The sequence below is a fragment of the Lissotriton vulgaris genome, chromosome 3_2 (genome assembly GCF_964263255.1).
Source record: "Lissotriton vulgaris chromosome 3_2, aLisVul1.2, whole genome shotgun sequence".
Lineage (NCBI taxonomy): Eukaryota > Metazoa > Chordata > Amphibia > Caudata > Salamandridae > Lissotriton > Lissotriton vulgaris.
This window is the reverse complement of record NC_141690.1, coordinates 136,056,562-136,072,854: the sequence shown is the minus strand read 5'-3', so window position 1 is coordinate 136,072,854 and position 16,293 is coordinate 136,056,562. Positions and strand designations below refer to the sequence as shown.

At 46.2% G+C, this 16,293-nt stretch overlaps 1 protein-coding gene across 1 annotated transcript; it reads right to left on the bottom strand.

Moving 5' to 3' along the window:
- Window positions 1–270: 270 nt before the first annotated feature.
- Window positions 271–2,030, bottom strand: DRD5 (dopamine receptor D5). The gene has a single exon (XM_086964529.1). The coding sequence runs from the start codon at window positions 1,731–1,733 to the stop codon at window positions 324–326; it is 1,410 nt and encodes a 469-aa protein (XP_086820655.1). The 5' UTR covers window positions 1,734–2,030; the 3' UTR covers window positions 271–323.
- Window positions 2,031–16,293: the final 14,263 nt, after the last annotated feature.

Below are 16,293 nucleotides of genomic sequence, written 5' to 3'. Positions count from 1 at the left end.
CTTGACTGTGCTGAGCAGCAGTGCACGATTCAACTAGTCCTTTGAGTTGTGAACGTCTTCAGTCCGGGACACAGACAGAACTTCTTTAACACTGCGGGAAGTGACGCAGCCACGGAGCACAGGTTTGGAGTGCACGTCCTCGCGTGCCCCCACGTGCCCCATGGCGGGACGTTGGAACAGCGCCCCCCGTTTGTAAAGGCAGTCGCGCATGTTGTATAGTCTTTTACTTAACAAAAAATATATCCTGTTAGAGCGCTTTGTCAGGTTCAATCGTATGACGCCTGCATAATCAGACAGTCATGGTGGGCTGTATCCATCCGGTCCTAATGCAGACCGTTGGGGGTGAAAGGTGTGATCTTGTCCAAGGAGATGCCGTCCGTGGCCGGGTCCTGGTTCAGGGAGCTCTGCGAGATCTGGGACATGCGGTCGAAGGTGTCCTCGTTGTCCTCCTCCGTGCAGTCCACCACGTTGGGGATCATGTTCACGTAGGCGGTGGCGATCTCCTTGTGGAACACGGTGTCCTGGTTGTAGGAGATGAGCTCGTTGCTGATGTTGACCGTCTCCACCGGGGTGCCCGAGCAGAGGCTGCCGCAGCCCAGCAGACTGGCGAAGACCTTGCGGAAGTCGGCGTTGAAGGCGTAGATGATGGGGTTGAGCGAAGAGTTGGCCCAGCCGAACCACACGAAGACGTCAAAGGTGGTCTCGCTGACACAGGGCAGGCCCCGCGGGGCGCCGGGGGCCGAGCGGTCGCAGAAGGGCACCATGCAGTTCAGGATGAAGAAGGGCAGCCAGCAGAAGACGAAGACGCCCATGATGATGGACAGGGTCTTCAGCACCTTGGTCTCCTTGCGCAGGGAGTGGCGCAGGCTCTTGTGGTGCTGCTGGCAGTCCAGCCGCGCGCTGCGGCAGCTCTGCGCGTGCTCGGCCGCCCGCTCCAGCGTGGAGATGCGCCGTATCTGCACCTGGGCGATGCGGTAGATGCGGGTGTAGGTGACTATCATGATAGCCACGGGGATGTAGAAGCTGATGAGGGAGGAGGAGATGGCATAGGTGCGGTTGAGGCTGGAGTCGCAGTCCCGGGGGACGGTGTGGTTGCTGCGGGGACTCTCGGCTCCACTCCGGTGCCAGTCCAGTTGCACGGGGATGAAGGAGATGAGCACCGAGAGTGTCCACGCGGTGCCGATCATCACCAGGGCCACGCGCGGGGTCATCTTACGCTCGTAGCGGAAGGGGTTGGAGATGGCCCAGTAGCGGTCCACGCTGATCATGCACAGGTTCAGGATGGAGGCCGTGGAGCACATGATGTCAAAGGCTACCCAGATGTTGCAGAAGGCTCCAAAGGGCCAGTGGCCCGCTACCTCGGCCACGGCCTTCCAGGGCATGACCAACAGCGCCACCAGCAGGTCGGAGACGGCCAGGGACACAATGAAGATGTTAGTAACCTTGCCCCGCAGGTGCCTGACCCGCATGACAGCTGCGCACACCAAGACGTTACCGAAGAGCGTCCAGAGGATGAGCAGGGAGAGCAGGGTGCCGGTGACGGTCTGCGCCACGGCCACGTCCCGGTGCTGAGCCTGCTGCTGACGGGACAGGCTCCGGTTCAGCATCTCCGCGTGCAGCGGACCCAGGGGCTGCCGCCGGCTCCAGTTGTTCCAGATGGGCAATGACATAGCGTGCACACGGGCTCCAAACGGGCTGCCCCATCGGGCCGGGCTCGGCAGCGGGCAGCACATGCACCGGATGTCCGAGGATCACACGCACGCGGGGAGCCGAGCTCTCCTACCTCTACCAGGGGTGAATGGCGTGCCGGGACCGGCACTGCACCGGCGGAATAGAGGGAACAAAGCCCCGCTGCAGCCGCCGGTCCTCACACACATTCTGAAAAGTGGCCAGCTTCCTTCCAAGTGCTTCTGCTTCAAAGCGCCTGTGCGCCTCCTTCCCTCTGGTTATCAGAAAGTGGACGTCATAATGTCCAGTGCATTCTAACTGCGCCCCTCGGCCGATCCGAAGCAGTCTCTTTAGAAATGTTAGTGCAGATTTAATGAGCTCGTAGGTGAAGGTAGCTCTGGCGCTATCCCCACCGCTCCGGCTCGTGCGTGTTTTCTGGTTTACGTTAAGCAGCGGGGTTGGCTATTCTTAGTGTCGCCGAGGGAGAAGTGGGGGCTGCTCGCGCGCTGTGCACCGGCTGCAGCGTGTGTACATCATGAATGAATTCACTCGGAATGGGGTTTGTAAGTCAACTCACAACTCTGTCACCGCCTCCTCTCGCCCTGCGTGGAATGCGCGCTTTCCTCCTGCGCGCGTCTTTACAGCAGGGGCGGCTTTTCATGCTGAAGGCTGACAGGCGAACCAGCCCCTGCTACCTACGGCAGTCTGAACCAGGGCACCAAGTTGCATCCGAGTGAACTATTCATAGGCATCGACATAGAGGCTGCGTACAAATATAATTAATATAATATAAATATAAAATATATGGATATCTTTTTTTAGTTGAACCCATACATTCTTTTTGGATTCTAAGATTTTGATTGTAAAAAATTGTAATTTAAAAGAAAAGCATTATTTGTTCTCCTGATAGATTGTTTTAAATTCTGTATTTTCTGGTTTGGCACATATAAACCCCAAAACAATAGGTATGAATCATACCGTTCCAGCAGTGCCAGACACCAGCCCAGATCTCCTAGTCCATTCGATTTGCAGTCTTGTACATTGTATTCACAATATTTAAAGAGATCGAGCTCATCACGCATGGCTGTTCAATTGTCTTTATATCAAATATACATTCAGCAAGGCAATTTCTCACGTTGTCAAGTCCGACCAATCATGTTTCCCCTGCAAACACTCTTCTCTTTCGAAAAACCCTGTGTGGGGTCACTCAGACCTCAGGGTCTACTATCAAATGCGTAATAATTTGACCCCAGATTTCGAAATCAGCTTCCACCTTCTCATCCCTCTTCATCTTCCGACCGCAGCCGACACTCCTTGGAACAGCCCAGTCTGTCAAATCTAGGACCCACGTTTGAGGTTTAAGGCATGGGGGAAAGTCAGTCTATTGCTATACTCTCTAAGCCAAAAGTAGACCAAGTGCAGCAAACCTATTTCGAATTTTTTTACCTTTCTTACGTCTGGATATTAATTCCAACAGACATAGTTTCACTGCTGAGAATAATCTTAAGGCAGTCACCCCGCAGAGCATGGCCTCTAACGCCTGTCAGTAATCTGACACCCACACAAGTCACTGTCGTATCTATAAACGAAGCCACATCTAGGACATGGCACTGGTCTGTAAGGTGCAAGGTAGGAAGGACGTACATGATCAAAGCGTGATCCTTTAAGTCGGACATTGAAGGCCACCGTCTGATCCAGGGCACAGGCTTCATTCCATTGGCTGGCTGTCAGGGAATCTGAGAGATCCTTCTCACTCTGCTCTCTCGCCCTTGTTGGCCTATGTAGCGCTCTAGTGCTCCGAGGGTCTCTCCTGAGCCCCGGAAGCACTACCCCCATTTGTATCACCTTCTGGCCAGGCGTGGCCAGAAGGCTATAAATAAAAGGACAGGAGTGGCACAGCACTTCCTGTCCGGACCAGCATTGTATGTGTGCGTGTCTACTCATTTACATATAGTGGCATAGGCCTGCACTGGGCCTAGCAGAATCGAACCGAGTGTCTGGGTCCCCCATCCCCACAGCCTACATTGTCTAACTTTCTTTAGAGCAACCCAAACACATGAACTCATACCCCCAGGTGCTACATTTAACAGTCACTCCGGTATCTGGGAAGTAGCACCATCTGCTAGTCAGTCCACATCTCCTGTGTCGTTCTGGATATTTTAGGAAGCAGAAGGTTTGGCTCAGCTTCAGCTGAAAGGTCTGCTGTGACTCTTCGAACTTGAGAATCTCCCCTCAATCAATCAATCAATCAATCAAAGACATTTATAGAGAGCACTACTTACCCGTAGGGTCTCAAGGCGCTTGGGGGGGGGGAGCGTTACTGCTCGAACAGCCAGGTCTTCAGCTTCTTCCTGAAGGAGAGGTGGTCTTGGGTCAGGCGCAGTTCGGTCGGGAGGGAGTTCCAGGTCTTGGTGGCCAGGTAGGAGAAGGACCTTCCTCCTGTTGTCGCTCTTCGGATGCGGGGGACGGTGGCGAGGGCGTGGCTGGCTGATCGGAGGTGGCGTCTTGGAGCGTAGAAGTTGATTCGGTTGTTGAGGTAGCTCGGGCCTTGATCGTGTAGGGCTTTGTGTGCGTGGGTGAGGAGACGGAAGGTGATTCTTTTGTTGACGGGGAGCCAGTGCAGGTCTCTCAGATGTCCGGAGATGTGGCTGTTGCGTGGGATGTCGAGGATGAGTCTGGCAGAGGCGTTCTGGATCCGCTGGAGTCTCTTCTGGAGCTTGGCGGTGGTACCGGCGTAAAGGGCGTTGCCGTAGTCCAGTCGGCTGGTGACGAGGGCCTGGGTGACGGTCTTCCTGGTCTCGGTGGGGATCCGCCAGAAGATCTTCCGTAGCATGCGCAGGATGTTGAAGCACGACGAGGAGACGGCGTTGACTTGTCTGGTCATGGAGAGGGAGGAGTCCAGGATGAAGCCCAGGTTGCGTGCGTGGTCTGTCGGTTTGGGTGCGGTGCCCAGGGCGGGGGGCCACCAGGAGTCGTCCCAGGCGGAGGGCGAGGAGCCCAGGATGAGGACCTCCGTCTTGTCTGAGTTCAGTTTCAGGCGGCTGGTCGTCATCCACTCGGCTACATCTTTCATCCCTTCGTGCAGATTGGCTCTGGTGGCGGCGGGGTCGTTGGTCAGGGACAGGATCAGCTGGGTGTCATCGGCGTAGGAGATTATGTTGAGGTTGTGTTGGCGTGCGATGGCCGCGAGGGGGCTCATGTAGACGTTGAAGAGGGTGGGGCTCAGAGAGGATCCTTGGGGGACGCCGCAGATGACTTCGGTGGCCTCTGACTTGTACGGTGGTAGGCGGACTCTCTGAGTTCTTCCATCGAGGAAGGGGATGATCCAATCCAGTGCCTTCTCCTGGATTCCGACGTTGCTGAGGCGATGCACTAGGGGTATGCTGAGGATGCTCAGGGGTACACATCCCCTGCCAACCAGCAGCCCCTATCTTGTCACCATCTAACACATACAACCTCTTCCATTTGCTATAATGGCTGCAGCCACCAAATATTCAACTGCCTGGCATAAGGTGGAGGTTTTATTATGACCCGTTTAATTGTCAGCTTCGAGCCAGGAGAATTCTGATGTATCACAAAAGTGTTCAACCCGGCAAGTTAAATTTTTTTTTTTTAGTTCAATAATTTTATTAGGATTTAAAAAAGATAAAAGCAGATAGGTACAGTTCATAATGATACCAAAATAAAAGATAAGGAAAAAACCACCAGTTCAGTAGAATACATCATTAACAGTAGATAAATTGCCACAACTCATGTCTTTAAATACAAAATGAAGGTCAAAGAGCAGAGTGACAGTAGTGAATCATAGTAACCCAAGAACAGTATCATTATGTACAAAATAGAAAGAGAGAAGAAAAAGAAAAGAGAGAACAGGACAGAAGAAAAGAAAGAAGGAAAAAGAAAAGAAGAAAGAAGAAATAGGGAAAGGAAGGATCTCTCTTGATGACGCAGCAAATAAAATAAACCACTACAACCACCGGTCAGACAGACGTCACAAAGGGATATTGGTCAAGCAACCTCCGTGAGGCCAAATCCATATAATTATCTAAAGTTCTCCATACATTAAAAGAAATAGTGGGAGTGAGATGAGCTCTATCCACAGAAGTGTGTGCACTTCTCAAGAAGGAGACCCATGCCCACCATGTGTGATAAGACACGAAAGCGAAAGATTTCCAATCCATAAGAATTACCTTAACTGCCACACTAAGTAAAAGATCCAACAATTGCATATCTAAGGTATCTAACGGCAGAGGCTCCCAAGAAGCCAAGGGTCCCAATAAGATGATAGGAAAGGAAAGAGAAAATGTAATTCGAAAAATTTACATAAGATGTTTATGAATAAGATCCCAAAAGGGTTGTAGAAGGGAACAATGATAGAACATATGTGGATAGTCACCAACCGTGAGCCGCAACTCCAACATAAGTCATCATCTTTTAAATGAAGAGAACAAAGCCGCTTAGGGGTCTAATGAAGAAGGTTGATGGAGAAGAATTTGGATTGAAACAAAGAAGGAGCAATTTTATTGCGCAAAGAGAACGTACCTATCAATTGCCAAGTGTCCGCCGACAGATGATCAGTTAACTCCGTACCAAAATGACGAGATCATTTTTGCTGTGCAATGGTACAAGAGTCTGAAGACGTTGAAATCAAAAATGTATAAATGCGTGAAGCAATGTGGCCAGACTTAAGCCACAAAGAAAATAAAGTGATCAAAGGGGAGTTGGGAACAAGACGCACTTTGGCAAGAGTGACTTTAATTTTCAAGAAGGTGTAAAAATCCAAATTAGATAGTGAAAATTGCCGAGCTAAAGAAGAAAAAGGTAACAGGTCATCATTGGAGTCATAAAGATGACGGACCAGCGTAATACCTTTGGCAGACCAATATTGAATCAGTGGGAGGTCAATAAGAACCTTTATTCGGGGATTACGCCACAAAGATGACCACATAGATTTAGGAATCGGAGTTGCCATTTTCCGATCGACCAATTTAACAGCTGCAACGGTATCCAATATAATAGCACGAGAAAAAAGGATAGTTAGGGAAGACGTAGTTAAAAATGAAGAAACTGGAAGAGGATAAGAGAGAGCCCGCTCGATGCACATCCAAGAAGGTGTAGGACCAGGAAGTGAGGAAAACCACAACGCTCTTTGAGAAGCTAAAAAAGCGACTTGATACTTCCCCCAATCTGGGAAATTACAGCCACCCATATCACAAGGTTTTCTCAAGGATTTATATGCGATTCAAGCCCTCTTATCATTCCAAAGAAATGAGGAAGTGATGGAATCAATCTCACGAATAAAGGAGGAAGATCGATTCAATGGGAGCATAGACGAAATAAAGTTAATAGGAGTGACCATCATTTTTAAAGTTTGGACCCGGCCCCACCAAGAAATGTGTTTAGGAGACCAAGTATCTAAAAAATGATGAACTTTAATTATGGTCTGTGTCTCATTATAAGCCACGGTATCCGATAAAGTACTACAAAACCAGACCCCTAAGTATTTGAGCTGTTTAGATTGCCATTTGAAACCCGCAGATCCCATATGGGCCGCAAAACAATAAGCATTAAGGGGAAACCTCTCTGTCTTGTCTCTGTTTAGAGTGTAGCCAGAGACCGTAGAAAAAGAGCAACTGTATCTGTGATCGCAGGAATAGCAGAAACAATATCTTCAGAAAAAATAAGAACATCATCTGCGTAAGCCGCTGATTTCATGCATTGTGAACCAAACGTAAATCCTTTAATGTCTGGATGAAGATCAATTAGCCTCAGGAGTGGATCGATAGCTAGTAAAAACAAAAGTGGGGACAGGGGGCAACCCTGACGAGTACCATGTCGAAGACTAAAAAACTCAGAGGTAGCCCCATTTACTCTAATATTCGCTCGAGGCTGGGCATAAAGAGACATCACCATATTAACAAAGGAATCCCCAAGATTGTGAGCACAAAGAACGGCTTGCAAAAAAGGCCAAGAGACCTTGTCAAAAGCCTTCTCAGCGTCAAGGGCTAAAGCTGCAGCAGGAAGCGTAGATCGTTTAGCTGCCCCCAAAATATGGCAAAAGGTACGTATTTTGTCCCTAGCAAGGCGACCTTTGACAACCCAGTCTGTGATAGATGAACCAGAGAAGGGATATAGGACTCCAAACGTTAAGCCAGAATTTTGGCAAAAATGTTCGCCTCCATATTAAGGAGGGAAATAGGACAAAAGTTTTTAGGGTCTGTTATATCCTTTCCCTCCTTAGGGATGACCACAATAGTAGCATCCCCCGCTGTACCGGAAACCGCACTTTGTTGAATGAATACATCAAAAAGGGTCTTTAGACGAGGGACCATGAGAAGGAGAAACGTTTTATAAAACAGAATGGGAAAGTCATCAGGTCCCGGAGCTTTGCCAGAACGAGTAGCCTTGATAGCAAGAGTAATTTTCTCAGTTGTAATTGAGGCACCTAGCTTCTCCCCATCTTCCTCAGAAACAGAGTGAATAGGAATACTGCTTAAGAACTCTTGACAAGTCTCCCAGGACGATGGATTAGTAGGAGTATATAAAGTATCATAAAAATCATGAAAGATCTCAAGGATCTCCTTAGTCTGGAATTATTTAATGCCGGATCTATCAGAGATAGAAGTAATTTGAGACGACTAAAAGTAGAATTTTGAAACTTCAACGTGGCCTCCAAGACCTTACCAGCACGATTTTTCAATAACAACCGATTAGACTTTTGTGCTTGAACACCAATATGAGCCCTCTTAGTGACAAGAGCATTATATGAGTATTTTAGATTTTTAATAGACTGTAAAATTTGTGAGTCTTTCGTTTGACGAAAAAGGAGTTCATTCCGTTTAATACTATCTGCTAAATCAGAAAGTTCCTTCTTAATGGCAGCATTTCTCTGTGCCATAACTTTAATGATGTAACCGCGAAGAGTGCATATAAAGGCGTCCCACAAAACCACTGGAGAATCATCGGAACCTTCATTATCAGAGAAAAGCTGTTCAATTTCGGCTGCAAGGCACTGACCGCAGCGTCATCATAAAAATTTTTCGTATTTAATTTCCACGAAGGGGAGGATTTCTTAGGAGCAAGCCCGAGAGGGAGAAGGAAACCGCTGCATGGTCTGAGACAAGAATAGGATGGATGGATGGTAAAGACGAAGATTGTAGCAGAGACGAATGAACCAAGAGGTAAACAATACGAGAAAAACTAGAATGAGGAGAGGAAAAAAAAGAAAAGTCACTGCCAGTAGGGTTATGAAGACGCCATATATCAAGAAGATTAGCGGAAGAGCACATGTTTAATAAGTGCTTGTGAGCTCTAGGAGGGCGAAAAGAAAAGGCAGAGTTTCTATATAACAGAGGATCCAACTGCAAATTAAAGTCACCACCCACTATTAGATTACCGTTATGAGGCGTTCGGGAAAGTAATTTAGTGATATTCTGCCAGAAAAGAGGATCATCATTATTTGGAGCATAAATATTCAAAGCATAAAGATCATGAATACCATCAGATAATCTTGATAATACCCAACGACCCTCAGAGTCATGGTCAGAAGAAAGGATTGATAATCCAGAGTTTTTAGAAATAAAGGTGATCACGCCATTTCGTTTACCAAGAGCATCAGAGCATAGCACATCCATAACCCAGCCATTCCGCAACCACAGAGCATCTTTATGGGATAATTTCGTCTCCTGCAAAAATACCAGATCCAAAGACAAAGATTTGCAATAATCTAAAATGTTAGCCCTCTTAACCGGATGATTTAAACCCTTAACATTAAGGGAAACAACATTTAAGCCAGGCAAAACAAACAAATTAAGAAATACAGATGGACAGAAAAACAGAACACCATCATCTGACACAAAGTAGAGAGGCGCCACCAGGAGATCCAAGAGGAAAGAGAAAGAAGAAAAAAGGAGAAGAAAGGGAAAGAGAAGGAGAGAAAGGAAGAAAGAAGAATGGAAAAGAGAGAAAAAGAGACCCGCCAGGGTAGGTCTTTGAGAGACCCATCTCTTACCAGGGGGAACATGGAGAGGGAAACAAAAGACCGTCAGGAAAAAGACAGTAGAGAAACGATAGATCCCAGACTAGAGAAAAGTAAACCACAAGCAGTGATACTAGAAAAATAAAAGTGGACCCTATAATATATTTGAAATCGGAAAAAGAAAAGCTACGAGAAATAGGCACAGAATAATCAAACCCGGTCAATGACCGAAAAAAGAGAGGAAAATACAATATGAGGCATATCAAATAACAAGCTCATGAATAGAAGCTAAAGTGAGATAAAAGGATCTTAGCTATATTACAACAGTTAAATGGAAAGAAACTATAAATTCTATACAAAGGACAAGAGAAGTATGTATGAAAAGCAGAAAATGGTGCAAATCAAGAACTCGCAAAATATAAATAAAATACATGGTATATAGTTAGAGAAAGGAGAAACAATAAATATGAAAATTGAAAAATTAAGCAGATAAAATGTCAAGCAATATCATGTATCAGCAGGAATAAAAATTGCAAGGTTAAAAAAACAGAGCGAAAATATAGACAAAATACCACTAAGTGACAAGATGAAATACTAGGAAGGGAGCCATAAATAATGACAAGAAAGGCAAATATAGAAAACAAACCATATGAATGAGCACAAAGAGAAAAACTGACACATCGGACCGAACGGCTGACAAAAACAGACATATAAACCTACGCCAAGAAAAGGGAAGATCACCGCTCGGCAAAGTACAAAATCGAAAGATATCAAAAGTTGGGAAAAAATACAACATGAAAGAAAGATCGGAAGATGTGAGACGCATAAAGAAGGAGCCAAAAAACGCCCACAACAAGGAAGATAATCAAGAAAGGGGAAATAGCCACAGACAAATATCGGAAAAAGTGGATAAATACCAATAACAAGTCAAGCTAAAGCTGACAAGTGACAGACAAATCATTTGGAAAACGAATAGCAACCAGAGATCAACATATGGAGCGAAAAAACAATGACATATGTTAAACAGCAAGACGCACTAAACCACATAAAACAATAAAGACAGAAACTCAAGTCCCAGAAGAGCTAGGAAAAATACCAAAAGTGGGACGAAATACAATATGAAACAAATATCGGAAGAGACGCATGAACAAGGAGCCAAAAATCGCCCACAACAAGGAGGACAATCAAGAAAGATAAAATGGCCACAGACAAATATCGGGAAAAGTGGATAAATACCAATAACAAGTGAAGCAAAAACAGACAAGAGTCAGACAAATCATTTGGAAAACGAATAGCAACCAGCGATCAACAGATGGAGCGAAAAAACAAGGGCATATGGCAAACAGCAAGACGCACTAAACCACGTGAAACAACAAAGACAGAAACTCAAGTCCCAGAAGAGCCAGGAACTGGAGAAGAATCCATCTGAGACTCAAGTTGGTTATCCAAAAAAGAGGAAAGATCAGCAGGTTCATCAAAAATCCGATAGGGGCCCTTGAAAGTTATACGAAACTTGGATGGACCAGCAAAGGAAAAAGGAATATGCATGTCCAACAGACGTTTTCGCAGATTGAGAAATCCCTTCCTCCGAATAACAGTGTCTCTGGCAAAATCCTGGGAGATAGTAATCCGATGGCCCTCCCAAGACACCGACTTGACTTTCCTCATATGGGCCAAAATCTGTTCTGAATGCTGATGGCGCAGTGGTTTAAGGATTACTACTCTGGGATAAGTGGAGGTGTTAGGTTTGAACACAGGCACCCGATGAGCTCTCTCAATTTCAAAGTCTTTTTGAAAGGAAATTTGTAGGGTAGAAGGGATCCATTTGGAGAGGAAGTCAATCATTGATGGAGCTGACTGCTCAGCATCTTCAGGAAGACCAAAAATACGGAGGTTGCTCCTCCGATTACGATCCTCCTGCTCTGTAAGGTCTCTGCGTTAGGCCGTCATCAAACGTTCTAGCTGGAGAAGGGACCTCGAATGCTGGCGAAGAGTCTTCCACCACACTGATACGAGATTCAGTATTAGTAACCCTGACAGATAAGGCTTTAAAGTCACTCCTGATAGCAGCCACCTCAACTTGCAATAAGTCGGTATTAGTTTTAGTAGACTGTGCAATATCATGGACGGCATTCAGACGCATCAGAATAGCATCCAAAGTGGAGTTAGTATCCTTCTGAGAGGACTCCGGAGAGGGGGACTGCTGCTTACATTGTTTCAAAGTCCCTTTAGAGTCTTTCGCAGTAGGGGAAGGCCCCATGGGGTCCTCCATAGGAACAGGCCACAGTAGACAGCTCAAAAACACCACCACCAAAGGAACTTGACGTAGAGTAAATGAGCAAGGGCCAGGAATTACACAAACAATAATTCACCAAGTGCCACTGACAAGAAGCACCGTAGGCGTAGACTATGCCCGGGACACCAGCGCACAAAATGTCGGACAAAAGCAGTTGAAGTAGAAGAAGAAGCCAAAAAGACCCTAGAGCGCCAAAAACAGATTTTGACACATAGCAAGCAACCTAGCAATCAGGTCACAAAGCACGAACACCTCAGGTAAGGCAGGGAATCATCATAAACAAGTAGAGTGAGGGGAAAAAAGACAGTCAGAAATCCATAGAAGGTAATAAGCAGGAATTGCGTCAGTTATGCATATAACGGCTGCAAAGGACCATCAAAACAGAAAGGTAATAAATGTCACCTCAGTACAGCTGACTGAACATGTTGCGCTCGAAGGCAAGGGTCTTGTCCCAATGAAAACGAGCGACGCCACCGCAAAAACAAAATGGCGGCTGCTCACTGAAGTGCCGGTAATGAGGGTTGCAAGTGAAAAAAGGGCAGTGCAGGTCGTCGTGCGCCGTTGCAGGATACAGGAGAGCACTCACAGCACCTTCCGACACCTCATGGTAAGAGCTGGAGAAGAAACACTCACAAACTGGATCTTAAAATCGTCCCGACAGTCTCCGTCTCCCTGGTGCTCAAGCGCGGCACGCCATCTCGTAGCGGCGCGCAAGCCACGCCCCCGGCAAGTGAATCTTAACTCATAAAGAGCATTGGAAGCTGGTCCTCATCCGGCGCACTCTCCAGTAATCTCTTTTGCCACGGTTGCCTTTCGTCACACCGCGTCGCTGCAGACTGTAGTAGCCCTGCAATATAATATATTTGTAGGTCTGGGAGTCCTTGGTCACCCTTTTCCCTGTCCAATTTCAATCTGTCAAAGCTAACCATGCTCCTTTTTCTAACCCACATTAACAAGCTTAAGAGATTTTTCAGCTCCTGAAACGTCGGCCCGGGCTATTGAGTTCTCTAGAATATTTCTAAGACTTTAAAGACTTTTTTTGTTTTAAAACACACCATGAAATTACATGGAAAATACAGATGAATAAAATCTCCATTAAAATAAAATCAATGGTGCAAGCAGGTTACCATATCATCAATGAATAAAGTCTCTTAGTGCATGAAAGTTTAAGATTAGTTAATACAATTAATTTAAACCAGGTCATAAAAAAACTACAAAAAGACGTGAGCTGACCATTCATTTTTCTCTATTTGCTGGTTAGTTTCTAATATTAGTTAGTTTCTAATATTTGAATACTGAGGAATCATGAGGAATTTAATCTATAAATAGTTACCCATAACTCACCGGTTTGGAGCTGTTCTAAATATCCCAAGTCCTCTTTGCATTTCCTGATGTTTAAGTACCTCAAAAGAAGTTTTAGCATCCAGATTCTTTGATTTTTATACAGTTCTCAAAAAAGCATCATGTGTAATTGAGATTGATGTACTATTGAATTGCAAGGGCACAGTATCAGATCTTTTTCAGTATATGCTTTAGAGGTAGAGGACACCAGAAAATGGGAAAAGCCAAGCCTAAATCTTAATAAATTAAATCTTTGGTGGCATGACACCTTCTGCAAGTAGGGCTCAATACCAGGTGTGGTACACAATGGGAGGTATAATGAACTGATTGACAGAGCACAACCCACATGAGTTACAACAAGAGACTCTAATGAATCACTGATTCAAGGAACAATAGTAGCACAAATCCAAAAGTGTATATATCGGAAATATTTTATTCATTGGTCTTCTCCAATATTGACATGTAGAGAACAAAACAAGCACAGCCAACACGTGTTTCGTCTTAAGACAACTTTTTCAAGGCTGTTTAACAAAAAAGAATACATCTCATTTGAAGATTTAATACTAAATATTCCAGCAGAAAAAAAAATATTTTTTCAAAAACACTAACGTAATAATTAAAATTGAAAACAATCTTTATAAGAGGAAGGAGAAAAAAGAAAACAAACGGGGAGAGGTTTCAAAGTGTTCAATCATAATAGAATCAAAAAATATTGTGAACATTATCTAATGTGAAAATAAGGAAGAAAGAACACCCAAAAGGGTGCTCTCTCGAGGTTACTGGGACTTACCGGATTTCTTTTTTCACCGCGGCAGGACTCCCGCACTTGCTCCCGTTCTCCCCCGCTGCCGCAGCCTCCTGGCATATTGGCGCGGCCGCAGTGAGGGGGGACTACATTTCCCACGTGCCTTCACGGCACGAGCAGGAAGCTGCCCACACCATTACGCGCCCGGAGGCGCTTAAAAGATGAGGAGAGCCCCGGGAGAGCGAGTGCTCTCTCGAGGTTACTGGGATTTACCGGGTTTCTTTTTTCACCGCCGCAGGACTCCCGCACTTGCTCCCGGTCTCCCCCGCTGCCACAGCCTCCTGGCATCTTGGCACGGCCGCAGTGAGGGGGGACTACATTGCCCACGAGCCTTCGCAGCACAAGCAGGAAGCCGCCCATGCCATTACGCGCCCGGAGGTGCTTAAAAGAGGATGAGAGTCCCGGTGGAGCGGGTGCTCTCTTGAGGTTACTGGGACTTACCGGATTTCTTTTTTCACCGCCGCAGGACTCCCACACTTGCTCCCGGTCTCTGCTGCTGCTGCAGCCTCCTGGCATCTTGGCGCGGCCGCAGTGAGGGGGAACTACATTGCCCACGAGCCTTCGCGGAACGAGCAGGAAGCTGCCCACACCATTACGTGCCCGGAGGCGCTTAAAAGATGAGGAGAGCCCCGGTGGAGCGGGTGGAGCGGGAGCTCTCTCGAGGTTACTGGGACTTACCGGATTTCTTTTTTCACCGCCGCAGGACTTCCGCACTTGCTCCCGGTCTCCCCCGCTGCCACAGCCTCCTGGCATCTTGGCATGGCTGCAGTGAGGAGGGACTACATTGCCCACGAGCTTTCGCGGCATGAGCAGGAAGCCGCCCACGCCATTATGCGCCCGGAGGCGCTTAAAAGACGAGGAGAGCCCCCGCGTCGCGAGATGCACGTGGGACTCGCCGGGCTAAGCCAGGGCAAAGGGCGGGCCATCTGTGGCCGTCCAAGGCCGGTTGAGGCCGGGATGGGCCACCTTATTGACTTTTGTAAATCGAGTAAGATTGCAAGGGTTTTTACTTTACTCTTTACAAATCTATAAGTTATATGATGTTGAAGGAGGTGTTGGTTAGTACCATTCTATATATATTACCTAAGCACGCTAAAACCAAAGTTTGTTAGAATATCATTATATGTGACCCATGATTGCTCATGCTAGTTGCTGTTGTTGATTGTCACTTTTTTGACATATATTATACATTCTGATATTACCCAAGTATGACTAGACGCAGAGTATAACCCTTAATGGATAAAGCGCATATTTCTATTGATACTTATCTGACCAAAGCGGTTAGCGCCTTGGCGGAAGAAATAGACCGCACAGAAAGACGTATATCAATGGGAACTGGTACAAGGGAAGGTGAACAAGTTAGCTTGATTTCAGAGATCCATACAAATAGGGAGGAAGGATTGATCACTACAGACTGGGCCACTGATACAACAGAGGTGATACTTGACACAGCCGTAGCTGAAGCTGAGAATTCCCACCTCTCAGTGACACCAAATTTATCTAATTTGTCCCCTTCACCACCGCCTACAAATTTAACCAAAGGGTGTAAAAAGAAAAATATAGGTCAGGGATATAGAAAGACAGTCAAAGAAAAGCAAATCAATACAAGATGGACCTTGGCGAAACAGAGAGTTGCTTCTGGTAACGAACAATCCAAGTGCATATTCAGTGTGGATGTTTTTAAGGAGAAAATAAATGAGTTAATTTTGCCATTACATGACAAAATTGATAATTTGGCAATAGAGTTACATAAGCTTAGTGGGCACGTGGATAAACTTAGATTGAGAGATCAAATATCCAACCCCAGGGACCAGGCTAGTGCGATCACAAATAATGCTACCGCTAATTTGGCAAAGATTAACCAGCCAACCCTAACGATGGCTGGGCCTAGCACAGGCCTGACTGTAGCTAGAAATTTAGATGATGGTAAACATTTAGATGTACCATCGATAGGTAATGGGAAACCAAGGGAGGACCCCCCGGAGCAGGCAAGAGGGTCACGTAACCCGGTTAACCCTAAAGTTACTGATACACCAGCGGTTATAAATTTACCATCAGAATGTGGAGCTTACGTTGTAATCCTTTCTAATGTACCTAAATTGTGGGAAGATCAATCAGAAACACATGAAACTCTTAAAAATAAAACTCTTCATTGGCTATCAAAAAACTGTGGTTTTCCATCAATAGGGGCTGAACAGATAATAC